This window comes from Carcharodon carcharias, chromosome 8 (assembly GCF_017639515.1).
Source record: "Carcharodon carcharias isolate sCarCar2 chromosome 8, sCarCar2.pri, whole genome shotgun sequence".
NCBI lineage: Eukaryota > Metazoa > Chordata > Chondrichthyes > Lamniformes > Lamnidae > Carcharodon > Carcharodon carcharias.
In genome coordinates this window covers 11,133,983-11,158,305 of record NC_054474.1, presented here as the reverse complement: position 1 = coordinate 11,158,305, position 24,323 = coordinate 11,133,983, and the positions used below count along the sequence as shown (strand labels likewise).

The 24,323-nt window shown below is 42.3% G+C and overlaps 2 protein-coding genes across 2 annotated transcripts in view; both read left to right on the top strand.

Moving 5' to 3' along the window:
* Nucleotides 1-2,014: 2,014 nt before the first annotated feature.
* On the top strand, nucleotides 2,015-4,408 carry LOC121281397 (protocadherin-10-like). Its single transcript, XM_041194341.1, has one exon. It carries the CDS (start codon nucleotides 2,015-2,017, stop codon nucleotides 4,406-4,408), a length of 2,394 nt encoding a protein of 797 aa, XP_041050275.1.
* Nucleotides 4,409-13,656: 9,248 nt separating this feature from the next.
* The window catches only part of LOC121281396, a 68,583-nt gene continuing 57,916 nt past the window's right edge, over nucleotides 13,657-24,323 (top strand). The window contains 2 exon segments of the mRNA XM_041194340.1: nucleotides 13,657-16,041; nucleotides 18,207-18,380. Of these exon segments, the coding sequence (XP_041050274.1) occupies nucleotides 13,657-16,041; nucleotides 18,207-18,380 (2,559 nt within the window).

Below are 24,323 nucleotides of genomic sequence, written 5' to 3'. Positions count from 1 at the left end.
AAAAACATTTTTCCCCAGTGTTACTGTGGGATACTGTGAAGCAGGCTTGTGTGGGCTGTGTGCATGTTCTGTCTGTGTGCATGTGGCTAATTCAATTAAACTGAAGACAGTCAGACTGCAAGGTTTAAATAATCAAAGGTTAAAAGTGTAAAGTAGTGAGGCACAAGTAAATAGGCTAGAGCTAACATTTGCATTTTTAGCTAAGTTGAGAGATTGCTTCAATATCAAAGGAAAATGGTGACATCTTGCAGGAGTTCATAGGTAAACTACTAGTCGGGATATTTCTTTTATTGACGCAAAAGCAAAGATCTTATATTTGGAAGGGTTTGAGTTTCAAAGTAATGTGAGAATAATGGGTAAAGATGAAATAGGAAATACATATTAAAAGAAAGACTGAAAGCTGTACGAGGTGAGTGGCCATGTGAGATCTTGAAGAGTGAACTGTGAAGTAGCAGTTTCTAGCCGCCCCAGATAAGTGTCTGTGGTTCCACAAAGCACGGTTGTGTTACAAGCCTTGGATTTCCATTGGGGAATGAAAAGGAGAGAGAAGCTTGTGACATACCACCACCACCGCCCCCCCAAACCCACCAAACTCCTTTGCAACAGTGGGTGTCTTGCACCCAAAACTTCCAATATTACTGGATGTTTTATAGCTTAAGAATCTATAGGAATGGTTGCCTGTAAAAGGGCGTTTATTTGCGAGTCTAGCTAAGTAGAAATGTTTCGGGAAATGTTATAAGACTAAATGTAACTGTGTAACTGTAACCTTGTGTGTTCAAGTTTTCTTTTCTTTTGTTAATAAATATTTGAATTTAATGGTTAAAATCTCAAAAAGTGGTAACGGCATCTTTACTTCTGACTTTAGTACACCTACCTTCTCGTAATGAAATACAAATTGCCAATCATTGCGATAGCTTGACCAAGTTTCCTTTGGGATTTTGTCAGATTGGCAATTACCACCTGCTATAGCACAACAATAGCCACGACAAAATTGCATCCAAAATGATTAATGCCAAGTTCAAGTTTTTTTCTGTATTGTTAAATTAATATCAGGAACACTGCACGGGTGCTTTTGAAGAAACTTTGTCATATTGCAGCCTAACAATATGAAGTACTTCACAATTCTCCGTGTGTCTGCCCATTTTGCGAGTGTGTCTATGTTCTCCTGAAGCCTGTTGCAATCCTCTTCATTGGTCGCTATATTTCCAAGTTTGAAACTTTCAAATTAAATCCTGTATATCCAAGTCCTAAGCCTAGGTCTTTGAAGTATAACAAAAATAATAATTGTCCCATTATCGATACATGGGGGGTATCACTTCACACTTCTCTCTAGTCGAAAATAAAATGCTCACCACCACTACTTTCTGTCCCTTTCCAAATTATGTAATGAAGTAGTTACTGCCCCTTTCATCTTATCCACTTCAATATTGATGATGTCGTTTATATGGTACTTTATGAAACGCCTTTAGGATGTTCATATACACAACATTTCGGAAAAAAATGTGGGAGCGTGACAGAATAGGCATGAACAATTGGCAATAGTTGCTGAACTAGATAGTTGCTGTAATTGAAAGTAACCCCTGGAAATGCAAAGTAACCCTCAATATTTGCCAGCTTTTATGTATGTCTGTTCGAGTATTTTGATTGTGCACTCATAAACATTACACTTGGCACGTTATAAATAATTTCGAAAAAGTCTAGCTTTAAGAACAGATGCTGCAATTATTGGATGAGACTCTTCGTGTCGCTGTCGACCAATAAGGTGCTGAGACGCTGCGAGAGATCGACCCCCTCCTCTGCCAGTAAAACACAGAAGAGAATCAAAGAGACAGATGGTGCTTGCATTTCTGGTGTGCGGCCATGTTCTGAAAAGCTGCTACCATTCAGCCCCGCCATATCACGATTCAAAATTAGTCTTTAGAAATATATTCAAATAATCATTTCATTAGAGCCAAATTATTATAATCAATTGAAAGGCATTTCGATATTTTGGAATACATTTTAGACGAGAACAATGGTGAATTTGCCGTCGATCGGGGCGTCTTTTATTTTCCTGCATTGTCTATGGCGACTCGCCTCGGGACAAGTTCGCTATTCGATTCCTGAGGAGCTGGAACATGGGGCCTTTGTTGGGAATATCGCTGAGGATTTAAGGCTACACATTTGGGAATTATCGGCTCGCATGTTTCGGCTGGTGCCCGATGACGTAAGACAATATATAAAGGTAAATTTGGAAAACGGGAATTTATTTGTTAATGAAAGAATCGACCGAGAACAGCTTTGTAGACAAAGCTCTACCTGTTCCCTTCATTTTCAAATAGCGCTCAATGACCCTATTGAAACGCATCGTATCGTAGTGGAGATACTCGACGTAAATGATAACTCGCCCAGCTTTGAGAATAATGAATTCTCGTTGCAGATCAGTGAGTTAATTGCACCAGGGGCGCTTTTCCCTCTTGAGAGCGCGCATGACCCGGACATGGGCACAAACACAATCAGCAATTACCAGATTAGTCCAAACGAACACTTTGGCATTAAAGTGCAGTCAATGAGAGATGGGAGTAAAGGCGCCGAACTTTTATTAGAGAAGCCATTAGACCGTGAGCAACAGGCGACGCTTCACCTTGTACTGACTGCCATTGACGGTGGGGTTCCGCACAGGTCTGGCACAGTGCGGATTATCATTACCGTAGTGGACGCGAATGATAACGCGCCCATATTCGATCAAGAAATCTACAGAACCCACGTAGTAGAAAACGTTGCCGCAGGCACGTTAGTGATAAAACTTAAGGGCGCTGATTTGGACGAAGGCTCCAACGCTGACCTAACATATTCTTTCACTAATCACGTTTCCAAAAGAAATCGCGAATTGTTCACATTGCATCCGGAAACTGGAGAGATCAGAGTTCAAGGAAAAGTGGATTTTGAAGAATCGCGTGTTTGCGACCTTGATGTACAAGCTGTGGACAATGCTCCACCCGGGCTTTCAGGGCGTTGCAAAGTTGTTGTTGATATAATTGACATTAACGATAATGTCCCTGAATTAGCCCTGAATTTGGTGTCCAGCACAGTGCGGGAAGATGCTCCTCCGGGGACTGTGATAGCGCTGATGAGCGTAACGGATCTAGATTCCGGTGAATATGGAGAAGTTCGGTGTCAAGTTCCAGGGAATATCCCATTTAAGCTCGAAAACCCTTTAGGAAACAGCTATAAGTTGATTACCAGTGATATTCTCGATCGTGAAATGGCCTCAGTGTACAACATCTCCATTTCCGCCTGGGACGGAGGGTCTCCACCTCTTTCAACAAGTAAAAACATTATAATTTCGATAACTGATATAAATGACAACGCACCAAGATTTACGCAGTCCTTATATAATGTGTACCTGATGGAGAACAACACTCCAGGTGCTTCTATATTTGCTGTTACCGCTTTGGAAGTTGATTTAGATCGGAATGGGGAGGTCACCTATTCTATTCTGGAAAATCCGATGCAAGAACTGCCTGCGTCTGTTTACGTCACCATTAACAGCAAAACTGGGAACATATACCCGCTGCGTTCCTTTGACTACGAGAAACTGAAAAATTTTCAATTTCAAGTTCAAGCCCAGGATGCTGGATCTCCCCCACTGAGCAGCACTGCCACCGTCAGCGTCATTATTTTGGATCAAAATGACAATGCTCCTGTTATTGTTTCCCCTTTAACTTGGAACAGCTCAGCCACAATGGAGATTGTACCCCACTCAGTGTATCCAGGTTACTTGGTCACCAAGGTGATCGCAACTGATGCCGATTCCGGTCAGAACGCACGGCTTTCCTATCAACTGCTGGAGCCCTCTGATCCCAGTCTGTTTACTGTTGGCCTTCTCTCTGGAGAAATCAGAGCAACAGGGCGTTTAAGGGTCGAAGACATAATAGCAGAACGACTGGTCATCTGTGTGAAGGACAATGGACAACCGAGCTTCTCCAGCACAGCCACAATCAGCTTTTCAATTTTGCCTAATATTACAGAAAAATCTTTGGAACGAACTGACGAACCAAGACAGTCTGCATATTTTTCGCATCTTAATCATTATTTGATCATCATTTTAGGATCAACTTCTTTTCTGTTTCTTGTGACCATTATTTTTCTGGTCGTCCTGAAGTTTAAGCAAGACAGAAATAGTGCTGGAAACTACGGCTCCACTGTTTGTTGTAAGAAACGTAGGAATTCGAATGATGCCTTCAATCAGATGCCCGCGGCAAACGAACCATTCAATTATCCGGGGCCTGGTCAACCTGATGGTTATCGTTACACGGTGCGTTTATCACCAGAATCATCGAAAAGTGATTTTTTGTTTCTAAAACCCTGTAATCCCACTTTGCCTTTCAATGACCCGAGTATTCATGAGTCCAAGGCAATAAAATAAGTAAGAAGTATTGCCATGTTGGGAATGACATACAATTCACTTTGGTGAAGAGCTATCATCATGCGGTGAGGCAGTGGGTAAGATTTATTTATATCGCTAACACCACACATTGGTAGCAAAGGTCTGACAGGCTTAATTGCTTTCTCTTGGCCCTATGACATACTTGTCTATGGGGTTGATTACACAAGCTGCTTTTAGTACGTAGGCTATTAAGGTTTTAGCATAAAATCTGGTTATTGTTTGTTTCAAATTCTGTTTTGGTTAAATGCACATCGCTGTGTTCCCCTGTCATTTTTCACTCTGCTGCTGGGGTAATGTTGTATATCATGCACATTGGACTGACTTGTATCCGTAGTATAATTTCAGCTCCTGAGTGAATTTATCAGTAACGTTTCATAGGACTAAAACCTATATTTCTGCTGCCAGGTTGTATTAAAATGATCGATTATATCAATGCATGCAATGAGTACATTGACACTTCTTCAATAATAATACACGGATCAAAAAATGCTGCACATTTTCCGGAAACTAATCATGCACCCATTAAATTGAATATTGGGAAAAAAGTAGTTTTGGATATGTGATGACTAGAAAGTTAGTGAGAGTTACTCAATTAAAAGTTATGACTGGATCGTGCAAATGTAATACTTACAGATGTACATTAAAATGATATACCTGTGTAGTGGTACACTAATAGATATTTTTCTGCTATGTAGGCAAAGATGCTATGTAGGCAAAGATATCAGTGCCGCTTAATCATATTAATGAATATAAATCAAATTTTTACTTTAAATTTTTGCCACGCTCTAACCTTGACTGAAAACACTAAGTTTTTGGTCAAATTACTTAGCTATTTCATATTCAGTTGGTTACCGGAAGCTGTCAAATCCCATTGTATTTTTATTTTTCAAATTTATAAACAGGTCCCTTATGAAAGTTACTATCCAATTTCCTTCCAGCACTTCTTCAGTTACTGCATTACCGATCGTAACAACTCACGGAAATAAAAGCTCCTCATTTCTTTGCAATTTTGCCAATTACATTAAAACTATGTCTTCTTGTTTCTTACCGTCCAGTCAGTGAATACAAGTTCTTATCATTTCCGCCATCAAAACTCTTCATAATTTTGAACACATCTATTAAATATCTCCTAACCTTAGCTGCTCTACGAACCCGAAAAAAATTCTAGTCTCTCCCTCCATACCTAAATTCCATCATCCCTGGTGCCTTTCCAACAAATCTGCTCTGAATGCACTCCAAAGCACTGAGAACGTTCTTAAAGTGTAATGCCGACTATTGGTCACAATACTCCAGATGAGGTGTAATCGAGATATGTATCTTGAATTGTAATATATGTCATATCACGTTGATATGTATTACTAGCTTTAAAATGACAAGAGATAAAAAAAAAACACGTGAAAAGATATATGACGACTTATCACAGTTTTTGCTGAGAAATTGCTGAATTGTGAAATTAAATCCCCAAATAATAGCAAAAATTCTAGAATGGAATTTTAAAGTAAAAATTTGATTTATATTCATTAATATGATTAAGCGGCACTGATATCTTTGCCTACATAGCATCTTTGCCTACATAGCAGAAAAATATCTATTAGTGTACCACTACACAGGTATATCATTTTAATGTACATCTGTAAGTATTACATTTGCACGATCCAGTCATAACTTTTAATTGAGTAACTCTCACTAACTTTCTAGTCATCACATATCCAAAACTACTCTAATTAACGTCGCAAATGGCATGCTTGTGACTATAATCGTTGTGCCCCAACCATTCTAATTGTCCATGACTGCTCTGAAGTCTTTGACATAGTGCATCAAGATAAGGTCTAACAACATCTCTCCTCTGTTGTCATATTCATTGCGGCTTCCCTCCTTTGATTATACTCTTACCTTTCAATAGTCCAAACGTCTGCAACACTGATGAATTTCTCTGTCACCCTAGTGCGACAATTTTTCAACCTCAAGTATCCACCATTTCCCAAATTCCCTTCTTGGCCTCCACATTGTTTTTTGCTGACATTATCCACAAAGTTGATTTCATGTATAATGATGTCGACAACCATACGCCCCTCTCCACCATTACTGTCGAGCACCCCACTGAGTCTAGGTTGCAAAACCTCTTGATGGGCATTCCATTTTGAATGAGCTGCAATTTACTCCTGTTAAATAACGAGAAGATCGAAGCTCCTGGAACAAGTTCTGGGCTCCTGCAATTGACCCCTTCTTCCTCCTTGACCACACTCACAGGCTGAAGTAGATTTTCACCTCTCAGCATCAATTTTACCCAGAACTGAATTTCGAATTACCTGTCACATACATTTCAAAGTTTGGCTAAATCCACCTTCACAATGTCAGCTGTTATTATCTGTACCTCCTTCCATGTATTGCTTAAACTCCCGTCCATGCTTTTATACCTCTAAACACAACTCGTTCAGTGCGTTCCTGAGATGCCTTCCTTCGTCTATAAATCTACAAATCTCTGCTCAATAAACACTTTGCAGCTCAATCCCAAAGCAAATTTTAGGAGATACTGATCCCTGGTTCCATGTTCAAATTTAGCAGTGGTTTCCCTCTTTCCTATTACTGCATCCTGCTGTACGTCTACACCTGCTGCACCTCAGCCATTTTAGATGTGCACTTGCGATGCCATGACATACAAGGCTATGGGCTTAGTGCTGGCAAAATGGGATGAGAATAGTTAGGTACTTGTTTGGCCAGCGCAGTCTCGATGGGCCGAAGGTCTTTTTCTGTACTGTAGACCTCGATGACTCTATGACTCTATGAATTACAATCTGTAACCTCATGGCCCGGCATATCCCCCACTCTACCATAGTCAAGGGATAAATTATGGCTCTTCAATGAAGAGCACAGGAGAGCAGGCCAGGAAAAGCACCAAGTATACCTGAAAATGAGGTGCCAACCTGGTGAAGCTACAACACAGGGCTACTTGCATGCCAAACAGACTAAGAAGCAAGTGATAGGCAGAGCTAACTGATTCCACAGCCAACAGATTAGATCTAAGACTTGTTGCCCTGCCACATCCAGTTATGAATGATGTTGGACAATTAAACAGCTCAGTGGAGGAGAAGGCTCCGCAAATGTCCCCATCCTCAATGATGGAGGAGCCCAGCACATCTGAACAAAAGATAAAGCTGAAGCATTTGCAATAATGTTCAGCCTGAAGCGCCGAGTGGATGATCCATCTCGGCATCCTCTGGTGGTCCCCAGCATTCGATGCCCTGAAGAGGAATCATACAGACTCGAAGCATTAATTTAGTTACTCTCTCCACAGCAGTTGTCAGGCCTGCTGAGCTTTTCCAGCATTTTCTACATTATCACAAAAGCTAGTCTTCAGCCAATTAGATTCACTCCACGTGATATCTATAAACGACTGAAGGCACTCGATACTGCAAAAGCTATGGGCCATGACATTATTCTGGCAATAGTATTGAAGATTTGTGCTCCAGAACTTGGCACACCCATAGCCAAGCTGTTCCAGTAAAGCTACAGCACGGCACCCACCTGGCAATGTAAAAATTGGCCAGATATGCCCAATACACATAAAGTATGACCTCTCCAACCCACTCAATTATGGCCCCATCAGTCTAGTCGCAATCATGAGTAAAGTGACGGAAGGGGTGAACAGTGCTATCAACTGGCGCTTGTTTAGCAATAACCTGCTCACTCTGGACCCCTTGAGATCTCATGGCATCAGGTCAAACATGGGCAAGGAAACGACCTGCTGGTTATCACTTACCGCCCTCTCTTAGCTGATGAATCAGTGCTGCCTCATGTTGAACATCACTTGGAGGAAGCACTGAGGGTGGCAAGGGTGCAGACTGTACCCTGGTTAGGGGGCTTCAATGTCCATTGCCAAGAGTGGCTCTATAGCAAGATTACTGGCCGAGCCCTAAAATACATAGCTGCTAGACTGGGTCTGCGCCCAGGAAGGTCATCAACAGTGCTATCAAGGTGCACTTGGTTAGCAATAACCTGCTCATTACTGCCCAGCTTGGGTTCTGCCAGGGCCACTCAGCTCCTGACCTAAAGCCATTTTTCAAACATGGGCAAAGGAGCTGAGGTCCCGAGGTGAGGTAAGAGTGATTGCCTTTGACATCAATCCATATTTGACCGATTGTGGGATCAAGGAGCCTTTGCAACACTGTAGTCAATAGGAATCAGGAGGAAAATTCTCCATTGGTTGCTGTCATACCTAGCACATAGGTAGATGGTTGTGGTTGTTGAAGATCAATCATCACAGTCCCAGGACATCACTGCCGGACTTCCTCAGGGCAATGCACTAGGCCCAACAATCGTCAGTTGCTTCATCAATCACCTCTCTTCCATCATACTGACAGAAGTTCGGATGTTCGCAGATAATTGCACAATGTTCAACACCATTTGTGACTCCTCAGATACTGAAGCAGCCCATGTCCAAATGCAGCAAGACCTCGACAATATCCAGGCTTGGACTGAGATGTGATAAGTAGTATTCATGTCATGCAAGTTCTAGGCATTGACTATATCCAACAAAAGGTTGTATGACCATCGCCCCTTAACATTCAATGGCATTATGATCTCTGAATCCTCCACTAGCAACATCCTGGAGGTGACCATTGACCAGAAACTGAACTGGACTAGCCATGTAAATATTGTGGGTGCAAGAGCACGTTAGAGGTTCGGCATCCTGCAGCGAGTGACTCACCCCCTCACTCCCCAAATCCTGCCCACCATCTATAGGGCACAGGTCAGGAGTGTGATGGAATACTCCTCACTTGCCTGGATGAGTGCAGATCCAACAACTCTCAAGAAGCTTGGCAACAGCCAGGACAAAGCACCCCGCTTGATTGACGCCCCACCCACAAACATTCACACACCCTTTCCCCCCGCCCACAACCCCCACTCCCCCAACGACACACTGTGGCAGCAGTATGTACCATCTACAAGATACACTGCAGATACTCACCAAGCCTCCTTAGACAGAACCTTCCAAACACAAGGCCACTACCATCTAGGAGGACAAGGGCAGCAGACAAATGAGAACACCATCGCCTGGAAGTTCTCCTCCAAATCACTTACAATACTGACTTGGCACTCTATCATTGTTCCATTACTGCCGCTGGGTCAAAATCCTGGAACTTCTCCCTAACAACACATGGACTGCAGCAGTTCAAGAAGACAGCTCACCACCACCATCTCAAGTACCATTGGAGAAGGTCAAGAAATGCTGGCCTACAGGTAGGAATAAAAGGAACTAGCATTCCAGACTGTGAGTTACTCTGACTCAGGCCCCTGTTGCAGACACCTCACTTCATCCCTGCTCCCCCCCCGCCCCCCCCTCAATCCCAAGCACTGGCGGCCGTGTCTCCAGCTATTGAGGTCGATGTTTGTAACATTTCCTCACTATATTGATTCAGCTCTATTCCTCTTATGTTCGGCTGTAAAACCCAACTACTTGAGCAAGCCTTTTGTCACTCTTTTTAATGCCTCTTCTTTGGATCCGAGCCAAATTTTCCTGATTATGCATCGTTTTATTCGTCTTTTTTCCCATCTCTTTTACTCGTCAGAATTGTTTGCGAATATAAGTAGCCTTACTCCTGCAATTAATTTTTAGCAGTTATACTTGTGATTCCATTTAGCGGTAAGTTTACTTAAATCATGCCTGCTGTATTATACTTTGCGTTTTCTTGCTCGTGTCAAAAATATTAAAATTTCCTGTATGGATTCAGCTATTCATCAACAATTCTTTGATGACAATCATCTTGATTACAACCTAAATGAAAATGCCATTTATGCCACTATTGAATAACCATTTACTATTTATGTGATATTTCAATCCTGAAAAGGCACTATGGAAGCTGCTGATGGATATTCTGGAGCTTCCCTTTGACATTCCATGGGCTTTCGAACAACACAAAAGAACAATACACTATATGAAGGATGTGATTGCAATGGAGAGGGCGCAGAAGAGGTTCACCAGGATGTTGCCTGGGCTGGAGCGTTTCAGCTATGAAGAGAGCTTGTTTTGCTTAGAGCAGAGAAAGCTGTGGGTGGGCGTGCCGGGGGCGGGGGGTGGTTGATAGAGGTATACAAATTTATGAGGGGCATAGATGGGGAAGATAGGAAGAAACTTTTCCTCTTAGCGGAGGTGCCAATAACCAGGGGCATAGATTTAAGGTAAGGGGCATGAGGCTTAGAGGGGATTTGAGGAAAACATTTTTCATCCAGAGGATGATTGAAATCTGGAACATACACCCTGAGGGAGTGGTAGAGGCAGAAACCCTCACAACATTTAAGAAGTATTTAGATGATCACTTGAAATGCCATCACGTACAGCGCTACGGGTCAAGTGCTGGAAGGTGGGGTTCGAATAGATAGGTGCTTGATGGCTGGCATAGACACAATGGGCCGAAGGGCCTGTTTCTGTGCTGTACAACTCTATGACTCTATGACTCTACAACTCTCAGATGATTTTCAGATTGCGTCTATGCCAACAACATCGGCTATTTAGGTATTCTTGTAGTCAGCAAAAGCCCGTCATCCCTGTTGCCTTCCAGGAAATCAGCATTGGTCGCACTTGGATAAGGTTAATATGTATTAATAACGATAGAACAGCATTCGATCTAAAAGCTGACCTCTTGTGGTTCCCAAGCTCTTTGCTGATGGGAATTCAGTATTTCTAACATGGAACTTATGACTTAAAGCTCTACAGCTCCATTTGTGATAGAATGTCATTAGCTATCAACACGTTTACTCTCCATTACATTTGATGTTGCAAAACGCCTGGAGTGTGGTGGGAGAAGTGGGTTGTGACCGCATTGGGGGTAGGAGGCACTTAAGGGAGAGCAGCCGCGAGTGGGAGGAAATGAGTTAAACGGTTCCACAATTCCAAGAAGGCTATTATTTACAAATGCAACATAAAATCGGTGATAAACCTTAAACCTCGCCATCTGCCATGCTCAGGGCAGTTTCCTTCCACACATCATTCAAGTTGTTGACAATGAACTTTGTAAGAGTGTCTTCAAACACAGTGCCGAACTCTTGTACGTTTCAATACTATCAAATAATTCTATTACTAATGCTGATATTGCCATAACCAATTAATAAGTCAATTATATTTAAAATAAGCTTTCATTCCTTTGCTGTTCTAATCTGTGGTCATTCTTAGATAAGTCATATGACCAGAAATGTATATCGACATAATTCAAGAGCAGAACTTTTCTATCTTTAGCAAAAAATATGTTTATGACCAATTGGGAAACCAGTTCTATCACTATCACAGAGAAAGCCAGCATTGACACTAAAAAATTGGAGATATACGATCAACATCTCAGAAGTATTGTTGCAATCAAGGCTTCTGGTTTTGATAGTCCAAATATGGAGAAACAGTTTAATCTGACAGGAGATGCGCTGAACAGAGGTCAAAAATTTAATGTAGTTAGTAAAAGAGCCAGAGGCGACTTGAAAGGAATTTGTTTTGCCTGTGCAGTATTACAATATGCCGAACAGTCATTGATGACCACTAATGACGTGAATGATCTAATATCCAACATTATCGTGATATCAGCTGCATAGATTCCATATAAAATAAAACATGAAACCAAAATAATGTAGTTGCTGGAAATCTGAAATAAAAGCAGAACAAAAACCTAGAAAAACCTAGCAGGCTTGGTAGCACCAAAGTTAACGTTTCGAACCCGTATGACTCTTCTTCAGAGTATTTTGCTTTCACCTTAGTGTTTAATTCACTGCCACTTCTCTTTCAGGAATGCCTACCTTGAAGAAGTACTGCTCTTCTCTCCAGTAGGACTTCCGTTTGTCTCTTTCACCCTGTTGATCTTCATTGCTAATCATTTCCCTCCTGGTGTTTGGCAAGGTGTTTGTCAAAATTCGCTTTCACAGCCATATTCCCTTCCTCAGCGACTGTCTCCGACTCCAAATTACCCCCGGCGGATTCCGAGTGAAGTTCCACCCCTCATATTTCGGATCCACCCAGGATTAAAGGTATGTCCGGGGCATACAATGTTCCTCGGATTGCTGTTCATGCCGCATTCTGAGATGCACTCTTGGTGCCATGCGCAGCCATATGTACACACTCAAGTCTCTCCAGCACCTACTCATCCTCTCTCAGTGCTGCCCTGGTCCCCAGTTTCATTTCATTCTTCGGCTTATCCAAGGCCTTAACAAGAAACTTTTTCTCTTCTTTTCAGGTGTTAAGGCATGCAAGCTCCAACAAATTATTGATACCAACGCCCTTCCCCCCTTCATATCCATCTGACTCCATCCCTTCCTGTAATCTCGTAACTTGCTGTGTATTCGCCATATCCTCTGGCCTTCACCTCTTTGATGCTGTTCAGTACTCAGAAAAGGACTCAGTTTCATCCACTTTCACCCTCACCTCAGTGGATTTCAGGCCCTGCACATGCTGAATTCTTCCTCCACCGCCTTCCTCTCCGTGCTCACTTCTTTGAGCAGGAGGCCTGCCGCGTTCCACGGATCCTTTACCCGCCTCCAGTATTCCTCATCTATCTGATGCCTCCCTCTGACCTCTTACATGCCCCTGATCCTTTCATTGAGAACTGAGAGCGTGACATCAGCCATCTTAATTTCTCTGCTCCTTTCACCCACCCCAACCTGTCTCCTTCTGAACTTGCTGCACTCTGTTCTCTCAGGTCCAACCCTGCTGAAAAAAAAAGCTCTGAAATGATACAAACTCGAACCGTTATCTCTTTTTCCCTCTCCGCAGATGCTGCCAGACCTCCTGAGTTTTTCCACCATTTTCTGTTTTAATTGCATATAAAACAAGACTGACAAAGGGCATTTTTCTGCGTGCTTGCCTCGAGTATTTAATGATATTTCCGGAAATATAACGGTCGGTACATTATAAATGGATTTCTATACAACCTAGCTTTAAGAATAGTTGCTGCAGTTATTGGTTGAGACTCTTCGTGTCGCTGCCTACCAATAAAAAGCGGAAACTCAGCGAGAGATCGACTGTCTCCTCAGCCAGGGAAGCACAGAACAGAATCGAAGAGACAGAAGGCGCCTGTGTTGATGCTGTGCGGCCATTTTCAGAAACGCTGCCCAGGTTGGGTCTTTGTGTTCCTCGTTTCAATATTAATGCATAGATATATAGTCGATTATCTACTGTGGCATAAAGGACATGTCAATCTAATCGATTTCGGAATATTTCCATATTTTTCAACAAATTCCAGCCCAGAACAATGGCGAATATACGGATGAACCCGGCGCCTTTCATTTTCCTGCTTTGCGTGTCGGACCTGGTTGCCGGACAGCTTCGCTACTCAGTTCCCGAGGAGCTGCAACATGGGGTTTTTGTTGGTAATGTCGCTGAGGATTTAGCAGTCAACGTTCGCGAATTATCGGCTCGCAAGTTTCGGCTGGTGTCCGATGAAGGGAAACAATACATGGAAGTAAATCTGGAAAATGGGAATTTATTTGTGAATGAAAGAATCGACCGAGAAGAGCTTTGTGGACAAAGTCCTGCCTGTTCCCTTTCTTTTCAAATAGCGTTCGATGATCCTATGGAAATGCATCGTGTCACAGTGGAGATTTTGGATGTCAATGATAATTCGCCCACTTTTGAAAAGAGCGAATTCTCCTTGCAGGTCAGCGAGTTAATTGCACCAGGAGCGCGATTTCCTCTCGAGAGCGCGCGTGATCCGGATGTTGGTGCAAACACAATCAGCACTTATCAGATCAATTCAAATGTGTACTTCGGTATCAAAGTTCAGACGAGAAGGGGTGGGAGCAAAAGTGCAGAGTTAATTCTAGAGAAGGCCTTGAACCGTGAACAACAGCCAACCTTTCATCTTGTTTTGACCGCTATTGATGGTGGGGTCCCTCAAAGATCTGGCACAGCTCGGATTATCATTACTGTCGTGGACGGGAACGATAACGCCCCCGAATTCGATCGTGAGGTCTACAGCGCGACCATAGCAGAAAATGCCCCTCGAGACATCTTGGTGAAGAAAATCAACGCTGTTGATTTGGACGAAGGTGCTAACGCAGATCTGACATATTCTTTCACCAATCACGTTTCACAAAGGATTCGCGACTTGTTCAAGCTGGATCCTGAAACCGGAGAGATCAGAGTTCAAGGAGTACCAAATTTTGAGGAATCAAGTATTTATGAACTTGATGTACAAGCAGTGGACAATGGTGTACCGGGTTTGACAGGACATGCAAAAGTTATTGTCAGCTTAACTGACCTGAACGATAACGCCCCTGAGATAGAGGTAACGTCAGCAACTGGCATGGTCCCCGAAATTAAGCAGCCTGGAACTGTGATTGCAACAATAAGCGTAACCGATTCAGATTCAGGGAGTAATGGGGATGTTCAGTGTCAAGTTCTCGTAGGTGTTCCTTTCAAACTTCAAAAATCTTTGAGGAACAATTACAAATTGGTTACCGATGAGGTTTTGGATCGTGAAAGAACCACATCGTACAACATATCCATTTCGGCCTGGGACGGCGGGTCGCCCACTTTGTCAACACGTAAAACCATCTTGGTTTCTGTTTCTGATATAAATGATAACGCGCCGAGGTTCACACAATCATTATATAATGTGTACCTAATGGAGAACAACAATCCTGGTGCTTCTATTTTTGCTGTTAGCGCTAGCGATTATGATTTAGACAAGAACGGTGAGGTGGTTTATTCTATTCTAGATAATCAGTTGCCAGGGGAACCTGGGTCTCGATACGTCACGATTAACTCTAAAAATGGGAATGTTTACGCGCTGAGTTCCTTCGACTATGAGCATATAAAACATTTCCAGATCAACGTTCAAGCTCAGGATGCTGGATCTCCTTCCATGAGCAACACTGCTGTGGTGCATATTATTATCTTGGACCAAAACGACAATGTCCAGGTCATTGTTTCACCTTTGACGTTTAACAATTCAGCATCCGTGGTTATTATCCCCCAGTCAGTAATTCCAGGTTACTTGGTAACCAAGGTAATCGCGACTGATGCCGATTCCGGTCAAAACGCAAGGCTTTGCTACCAACTGCTGGAGGCAGCTGAAGCCAGCTTGTTTACTGTGGGTCTTTCCTCCGGCGAAATCAGAGCATCCCGGGGTTTTAGAAACCAGGATGTCATCACAGACAGAATCGTCGTATGCGTGAAGGACAATGGACAGCCAAGCCTCTCTAGTACGGCCACAATCTTCTTTTCAATCTTGTCCAATATTACTGAAAAATCGTTTGAACCAACTAACGAACCAAAACAGTTGGAATACCTTTTCGATCTTAATCGTTATTTGCTCATCATTTTGTGATCAACGTCCTTTCTGTTTCTTGTGACCATAATTTTTCTGGTTGTTCTGAAATATAAGCAAGACAGAAATATTGTTGAAGGCTACAACACTACAGCGTGCTGTTACAGAGGGAGGAATTCAAAACATGCTTTTAATGGAAAACGTGCAGTAAACGAAACTTTAAATTATCTCGGACCTGGTCTGAATGAAAGTTATCGGTATACCGTTTGTTTATCTCCAGAATCATCCAAGAGCGATTTTCTGTTTGTAAAGCCCTGTCACCCCACCTTGCCTTTCAATGAATTGCCTGTCCTTGAGACCAACCCAAGAACATAAGTTTTTGGTTAGAATGCCAGATAATTATCTTGGTATAGAGTCATTTTGTTCCGCAAAAATTAATAGGTAAGTGTGATGTATATACCTGAATCCTCATATTGGTAGTGGAATGACTGATTGGCCAAATTGTTTACACCTCATCCTATGAGCTTATAAGTTAGTAATGTGAACCTGCCGCCTTCTGACTGTCTTGCATAGTTTACACTATAGTAACGTTAGTATGAATGCTGGCCTTTACTTGTTTCACTTTATGATTTAGCGAAATACACATCAGTGTGTTTTCTCCTTTCATCTCACCGCTACTGTAGTGGCGCTTTATTGCATGTACATTAAAGCAGTTGGTATCACAAAGCATCATTTCTGTGCATGGGGCAAATATATCAATGATTGTGAAAGGGACGTGACTTAATCTAAATGTTTTAGATGGCACAGTCTATTGAAGCTTTGGTTTGGTCAATCATGCAGAAGGAACTTTTGCGCTTTGCAATAAATACTTCCCTCTGAAAATGTTCATATTTTCCAAAAGTATATTATATGTGTTAAGGAAAAAATGCTTTCTGAGCAATGCTCCAGAATTAATTTAAAACAGCACCGATTTCCTGCGTATGTAATCAGTCATTTGATATTATGTTAGGCAACTGGATACCTAAAATCTAGTATCTGTTATTTCTGAGGGCGTTGCTGAGCTAATATTATCCAAAGGGAAGAGTATCACGTTTTCCCGGGAAGGTAGCGCACTGTTGCTGTAACTTCAGAGTGAAAACGGTCACGCTTCCTAGAAAGTGCTCAAAATATTCTCTAAGTGTTTTCAGACGTGCTATTTGTCTCAGTTTTCACCATAATTGATTTTTTATTAGCCTATATTTGAAAAAAAAAAGATCAACACAGTGGCTAAGGAAAGACGTTGTTAATTGACCATGGATAAATTTGCCCGGAGGCATTTTCCAGTTTAATAAAAGGAGGCCATTAATCTATTTCAGTGGCTGTTTCAGGGCTGCGCCCTAGGTGGCATCCCGAAACTGAGTCTAAACATTGTGGCTACAAGAGCAGGTCAGAGGCTGGGAATACTGCGGCGAGTAACTCAATCCCTGACCCTCCGCCGCCTGACCACCAATCGCAAATCGGGAGTTTGATGGAATACTTTCCACTTGCCTGGATCCGTGCAGCTCCAACAACTCATAAGAAGCTCGACACCATCCTGGATAAAGGACACCCCATCCACAAACATTCACTCCCTCCGCCACCGACGTACAGTGGCAGAAGTGTGTAGCGTTCACTGGATGCACTGAGTCACCAAGGCTCCTTAGACAGCACCTTCCAAACCCACGACCACTGACATATAGTAGCACAGGAGCTTCAGAGGAAAAGGAACATCACACTTGGAGCTTCCCCTCCAAGCCGCACACCATCCCGTCTTGGAAATACATCGCCGTTCCTTCACTGTATCTGGGTCAAAATCCCGGGACTCCCTCTAGCAGTACTGTGATTGCACCTACTCCACATGTACTGCAGCAGCTCAAGAAGGCACTCACCACCACATTCTCAAGGGCAGGTAGAGATGGGCAATAAATGGTGGCCTTGCCAGCAACGCCCACAGTCCATGAGTTAATACAAAAAAAATCAGTCTCATTAACAAAGGGACGAGATTTTTCGGCTCATGCCCAGAGACGTTTCCCACTTTAATCAAACAAGGTCACTAATCTGTCTCAGTGACAGTTTCACTGCTGCACGCTGGGTGGCATCTGTGAGCAGGTCAAGCAACTAAGAGGCTCTTCAATCCATCAGATTGAAATATCCTCACAGCCACATAGATAGCAAATGACAAATGAAAAAATGCATAAGTTACATCTAAATCCTATATAGGGAGCAAAATAAAGATTTAAAAATACAGATGAGTTAATGAACAGGCGCGTGGTTTGAACTGAGTGGGAACTGAGGCGTTTGGTGAGTGAGGGAGTTCACTGCAGGGGGAAGGAGGTGCTCCTTTCTTTGTCTACCTCTTTCACCCTCCAGTATTTGAATCCTATATCGGTGCAGCGGAAGGTGCTGATTGGTGAGAAACTGATAATTTTATTCTAGCCATAATAAACACTTATTAAAGTTAAGGTATGGCAGGGCAGCTCGGTTGAATGGAATGTGTGTCCTTTTGAATGTAGAAAGTCTTGGATGCACAATGCATCCTCGACAAATACCTCTGTAAGAAGTGTCAACGGCTGAAAATGATTGAGCTCCGGGTCTTGGAAGTCAAGCAGCGGCTGGAGTCACTATGGTGCATCCGTGGGGCAGAGAACTTTGTGTATAACGCGTTTTGGGAGCTGGAGACACTGCAAGTTAGGAACATGCAGGCAGAGAGGGAATGGATGACCATTAGGCAGTCTAATAGAACACCAATTCTCCAGCCATGTGTTGAATCACTCAATCCTTCTGATCCTATGCTCACTAGCACTAGAGGTTACTGCTTTTGAGGTTCTGCATTTTAATGTATCCGTAACGTCTTAAAATATACTATCAGGGCCTCATCTCTCTTCTTACCTATACCGTAGGCAGGACGTGCAGTAGTCCCCTGAGTCGACCTTCCTTGCTAATTGCTTATCCATTTTGGATACCAATGAAGTTGATGGTTCCTCAGAGGAGTGCAAAAAAAGCCAATTTCGTGGCAGAACCGGCCACACAGCTGCACAGCAGGGAAGAAAGAAGAGTGGAAAGGCAATTGTGATAGGGAATTCGTTAATTATGGAACAGGCAGGCGTTTCTGCAGATCAAGACCTGACACCAGGGTGATATGTTGCCTCATTAGTGCCAAGATCTAGGCTGTCACAGAGGAGCTTCAGGACGTTCTTCTGGGAGAGGGCGAAAAGCCTGAGGACGTGGTTCACAATGGTATAGGTACGAAGAGAGATTAGGCCCTGACAGCATATATTAGGAAGTTAGGGAATACCTCAAGAAGCTGAACCTCAAAAGCAGTAACCTCAGCATTACACCTAGTGCCATGTACTAGTGAGCATAGGATCAGAAGGATTGAGTGATTGAACACATGGCTGTAGAAGGGAGGGCATCACATTTATGAGGCATTGGTTCTGGCTCGGGGGCAAGTGGGAAATGTACAAGATGGATGGGTTGCACCTTAGCAGGACTGTCATGGACATTCTCGCAGGGAGGTTTGCTAGTGCTGTTGAGGAGGGTTTAAACTAGATTGGCAGCGGGATAGGAAAGCCACAGGGAGGTCAAATTGGAGGGAAGGAAAACCAGTAACTAGAAGTAGAAAAGTAGTAAACGAAACTAGAAGGTTGATAAAACAAAGGTAAGCATCAAATTGGATCAGAATGCGGAATAATGTTAAAAATACAACGTTAAGGACTCTGTCTGAATGCATGCTGAATTCGCAACAAGGTAGATGATTTGAAGGCACAAATAGTGGTAAATTGGTATGATTTATTTGTCATCACTGAAGCATGTTTACAGGGTGGACAGGACTGGGAACTGAATATTCAGGGATATTTGTCATTTAGGAAGGATAGATGGAGGGGAACACGCAGGTGGGAGCGGCATTATTAATAAGGGATGAGATCAGTGTATTAGTGAGGGTGGACTTTGGAACGAAGGATCTAAAAGTGGATTCAGTTGTGTGGAGCTAAGAAGCAGCAAGTCGAATCAAACATTGGTCGGAGTTGTTTACAAGGTACCAAACTGGAGTGATGATGTTGGGAATTGGAGGAATCAGGAAATTAGAGCTGCATCTAATATGGGTAATACAGTAATAATGGGCAGCTTCAATTTAAATTTTGACTGCGTAAGCTTGATTATTACTAATGCTGTGGAGGAGAAATTCGTGGACTGTGTAAGAGATGAGTTTCTGAGCAGTACGTTGAGAAACCAACGAGGATTCAGGCTATTTTAGATTTAGCATTATGTAATGAGAATGAGCTAATTAACAGCCTTTCTGTAAAGGAGCTATTAGGAAATACTGATTATAATATGAGACATTAAGTTTGAAAGTGATATACTTATTCCTGAAACGGGGTTCCTTAATCTGAGCAAAGGCAATTATGAAGCTAAAAGGGGCACGTGGCTATGGTGGATTGGAAAATACATTAAAAGATTTGATGGTAGACAGGCAATGGCTACTTTTGCAAGAAGTATGACATGGTCTGCAACATACATACATTTCTCTAAGACACAAAAATCCAACAGGAAAGGTGAACCAACGGTTGATAATAAAACAAATTAAAGATTGCAGTAGATAAAAGAAAATGGTTTATAAGTTTGCCAGAAAAAAGTGGCAAATCCGTGGATTGGGAGTAACTTAGAATCCAACAAATGATGACAAAGAAACTGATAAAGAAATGGAAAAGAGAATATGAATGCAAGCTGGTGATTAACATAAGATGGATTGTAAAAGCTTCCTTAGGCATTGAAAAGACAAAGATTGGCAAGGACAAGTGTGCATACATTGGAAGTGGAGAAAGCAGAATTTATAATGGAGAATGGGGAAATGGCGGAGAAACTAATCAATTACTTTTTGTCAGTTTTCACGGAGGAAGACACAGAAAATCTCCCTAAAATAGCAGGGAACCAAAGCATTAATAAAAATTAGGAACCGAAAGAAATTAATATTAATGAAAAGGTAATACTCAAAACATTATTTGGATTCAAATTTGATAAATCCCCTGGACCAGATAAGCTACATCCCATAGCTTTGAAGGAGTGGCTCTATAAATAATGGTTGCATTGCTGGGTATCTTTCAAAATTCTCTAGAATCTGGAAAGGTTTCTGCAGATTGGAAAGTAATAAATTTAGCACCACTACTTAAGAAGAGAAAACTAAGGACCACAGACCTGTTAGTTTGATGGCAGTAGTAGGAAAATGTTAAAATCAATGTTAAAGGATGTGATAACTGGACATTTGGAAAATTATGTAATTGGCAAGTGTCAATATGGATTTATGAAAGGGAAGTCATATTTGACAAACGTGTTGGAGCTTTTTGAAGATGTTACTTGTAGCACAGGTAATGGAGAAACAATGAATGTGATGTGTTTGGATTTTCAGAAGGCTTTGGATAAGGTCCCACACAGGAGTTGAGTAAACAAAATTAGAACACATGGAGTTGCTGGTAATATACTGGTATGGATTGAGAATTGGCTAGGAGACAGAAAATAGAATATAGTAATAAAAAGGTCATTTTCAGGATGGCTGGCAATGTGTGTAAGGACCACAGCTTTCACAATCTATATAAATGATTTGGATGTGGGGATCAAATATAATATTTACAAATTTACTGATGACACAAAACTAGTTGGGATTGTGTGTTGTGAGGTGGATGCGAGGAGGATTCAAGGAGATTTGGGCAAACTGAGTGACTGGACAAGAGCATGGCAGATCGATATAATGTGAATAAGTGCGAACTTATCCACTTCGGTAGGAAGAACAGAAAGGCACAGTATTTCTTAAATGCTAAGAGGTTGGCAAGTGTTGATGTCAAAAGGGACCTGGGTGTCCTTGTTCAGGAATCACCTAAAGCTAGCATGCAAAAAGCAATTAGGCCTTCATCACCAGGCAATTTATGCACAGGAGTAAAGATGTCTCCTGCAATTTTAAGGAGCCTTGGTGAGACAGCATCTGTAGTAGTGTGTACAGTTTTGGTCTCCTTATCCAAGGAAGGGTGTACTTGCCATAGAGGAAATGCAATGGAAGGGTCACTAGACTAATACCTGGGATGGTAGAACTATCTTTTGAGGAGAGACTGAGTAAACGGGCCTGTATTCTTTAGAATTTCGAAGAATGAGAAGTGATCTCATTGAAAGTTCCGAATTTTTTACAGGGCAGGTGTGGATGTGGGCATCGCTGGCAAGGCCAGCATTTGGTGCCCATCTCTAATTGCCCTTGCTAGGTCACTTCAGAGGGCAGTTAAGAGTCAATCACATTGCTGTGGGTCAGATCAGTTAAGGACAGTAGAATTCTTTCCCTGAAGGAGATTAGTGAGCCAGATGGGTTTTTGCAACAATCAATGATTGTTGCATGGTCATTATCACTTAGACTAGCTTTATTTTCTAGATTTATTAACAGATTTTAAATTCCCTCAGCTGCCGTGGTGGCACTGGAACCCATACCCCCAGATCATTAACCAGGGGTATTACTACTACGCGACCGTCGCTACTTACGCCACGGTCGCTGCTTAGGCCCCCGTCTGCCTTGGCTGGCGAGCCTAGAACTAGGGGGCACTGTCTCAGAATAAGGGGTAGGCCATTTAAGACTGAGATGAAGAAGAAGTTCTTCACTGAGAGGGTGGCGTATCTTTGGAATTCTCTACCCCAGAGGGCCCTAGAAGTTCAGTCACTGATCACGTTAAGGCAGAAATCGATAGATTTCAGGTAACTAATGATATCAAGGGAAAGGGGGATAGTGGGAAAAGTGGCCTGGATGTAGATGATCAGCCATGATCTGCTTGAATGGCGGAGCAGACATGGAGGACAGAATGGCCTACTCCCGGTCCTATTTGCTATGTCCCTATGAGACATAAAAGAGGCAAAGAAAAAAAATAAAAGATAACCACTTTTTTTTTAGCTCTGAGCCTTTGATTTTCTTCTGAAGTAATGCGACTCTACACTTCTACGGGTATTTTCTCCATGTTTAGATTTTATCAAAACTTCATCATTATTAAACTACATGGTTGAAAACTCACACACGCAGAAATGCACCAGCCATTTTTTTTCAGTCATCCTAAGGTAGCACAAAGAGGAGATACCCTACTTTACCCCACTACAGTGATTTCAGGACTGAGTCTATCGGTGAAATCTCCAATAGCGTACCCTGTGGAGGAGTCGAGTATATCTGACAGCAACCTCTGCATTTCTGCGTTTAAATGCGCACGCGCGGATTCTAGACGTTGCTTTTAGATCCATGCGCTAATAACACGCAGTGCTGATACCTTTGCTGTTGTTATTCAATGCAATCTCTCCGGAGAACTTCCACCCCCATGATTGTAACAACCGTAACCAAAGTCACATATGATTATTTTCGTATGGTTGTCTCCGTGGTGTCTTATCTTACCTCAACTTCCATGTCTTCATTGAAGCCTTTGACATGTGAGACAAGAATATATTATCCCAACTGTGTTTCCACACTCACACTAAACAAAAACAAAATACTACCGATGCAGGAATTCTGGAATACAAACAAAATATGCTAAAAAGAAAACAGCACGTCAGACAGCATCTATAGAGAGAACAGAGTTAAAGTTTCAGTTCGATGGCCTTTCATTAGAACTCTACTCAGTATGACTTCCCTCTCTTACCTATTGCACGTGTAACACTGGTCACTGGGCGAATATTCTATCCCCGCTCTTGGACTATTTCACTTCTGCTTTTCTTCTATGACATTATGTTCCACGGTGACATCATGCACAGATATGTGGTCAACTTTCACAAAATATATTGTTGGGAAACCATTTTGCCGTTGCATCACCAATATAGATCACTTCATTGCCTCTATGTTGCTGGATTATTCGACTCTCACTGAGTCTACGACGAACCCCAGTGAAATATTAGGACAGCAAATGTACTGACTGAAGGCCGCTGCTACAAAACTGACAGCATTATAATGAATTCTATCACCCTCCTTGACCATTTCTTTAGGGTCAATCAGACTGTTCACGACCTCCGTATATACCATAATATGTCCATCACACAGCCTTCCTGCATTCAATCCCATTGCTTTACACCCTACAAACCTGTCCTCACTACAACTGTTGTTGAAAGCCTCATCGTTTATTGACTGCGAGTTCAGATATCCCAACACACTTCTTCGAATTCTCACATTATTCAGTTCATCTGAAACGTTGCTGCCCATATACGATTCCAAGCCTAGTTCACAATGATAGTGTTCTCGATGATTTGCGCTGACTCCTGCACCACCAACCCCCAACCCCACACCTCAAATTTCCTGTTCCCATCCTCATATTCAAACTTCGTCATAGACTCCCTCTAAATTATTTTTGCAACCGGTACGCACCCACAACCCCCGTCCGAGAACTCGACTTCCCTAAATTCTGGTCTTTATTGCAGACACTTCTTTTCGCTATCGCACCATCTCCCAACAAGCATATTGGCGGCTTTCCCTTCAGCTACCTAGGTCAAACACCTCGAAATTCCTACATCTCTAGCTCCTCTAAGACCCTTCTTAAAATCCACTTTTTTGACAAAGCATTTGGTTACACCATCAATCTACATTGTGGCGTCTCTTTGGTTCACCATTGCTTTCGGATTATGTCCTCGAC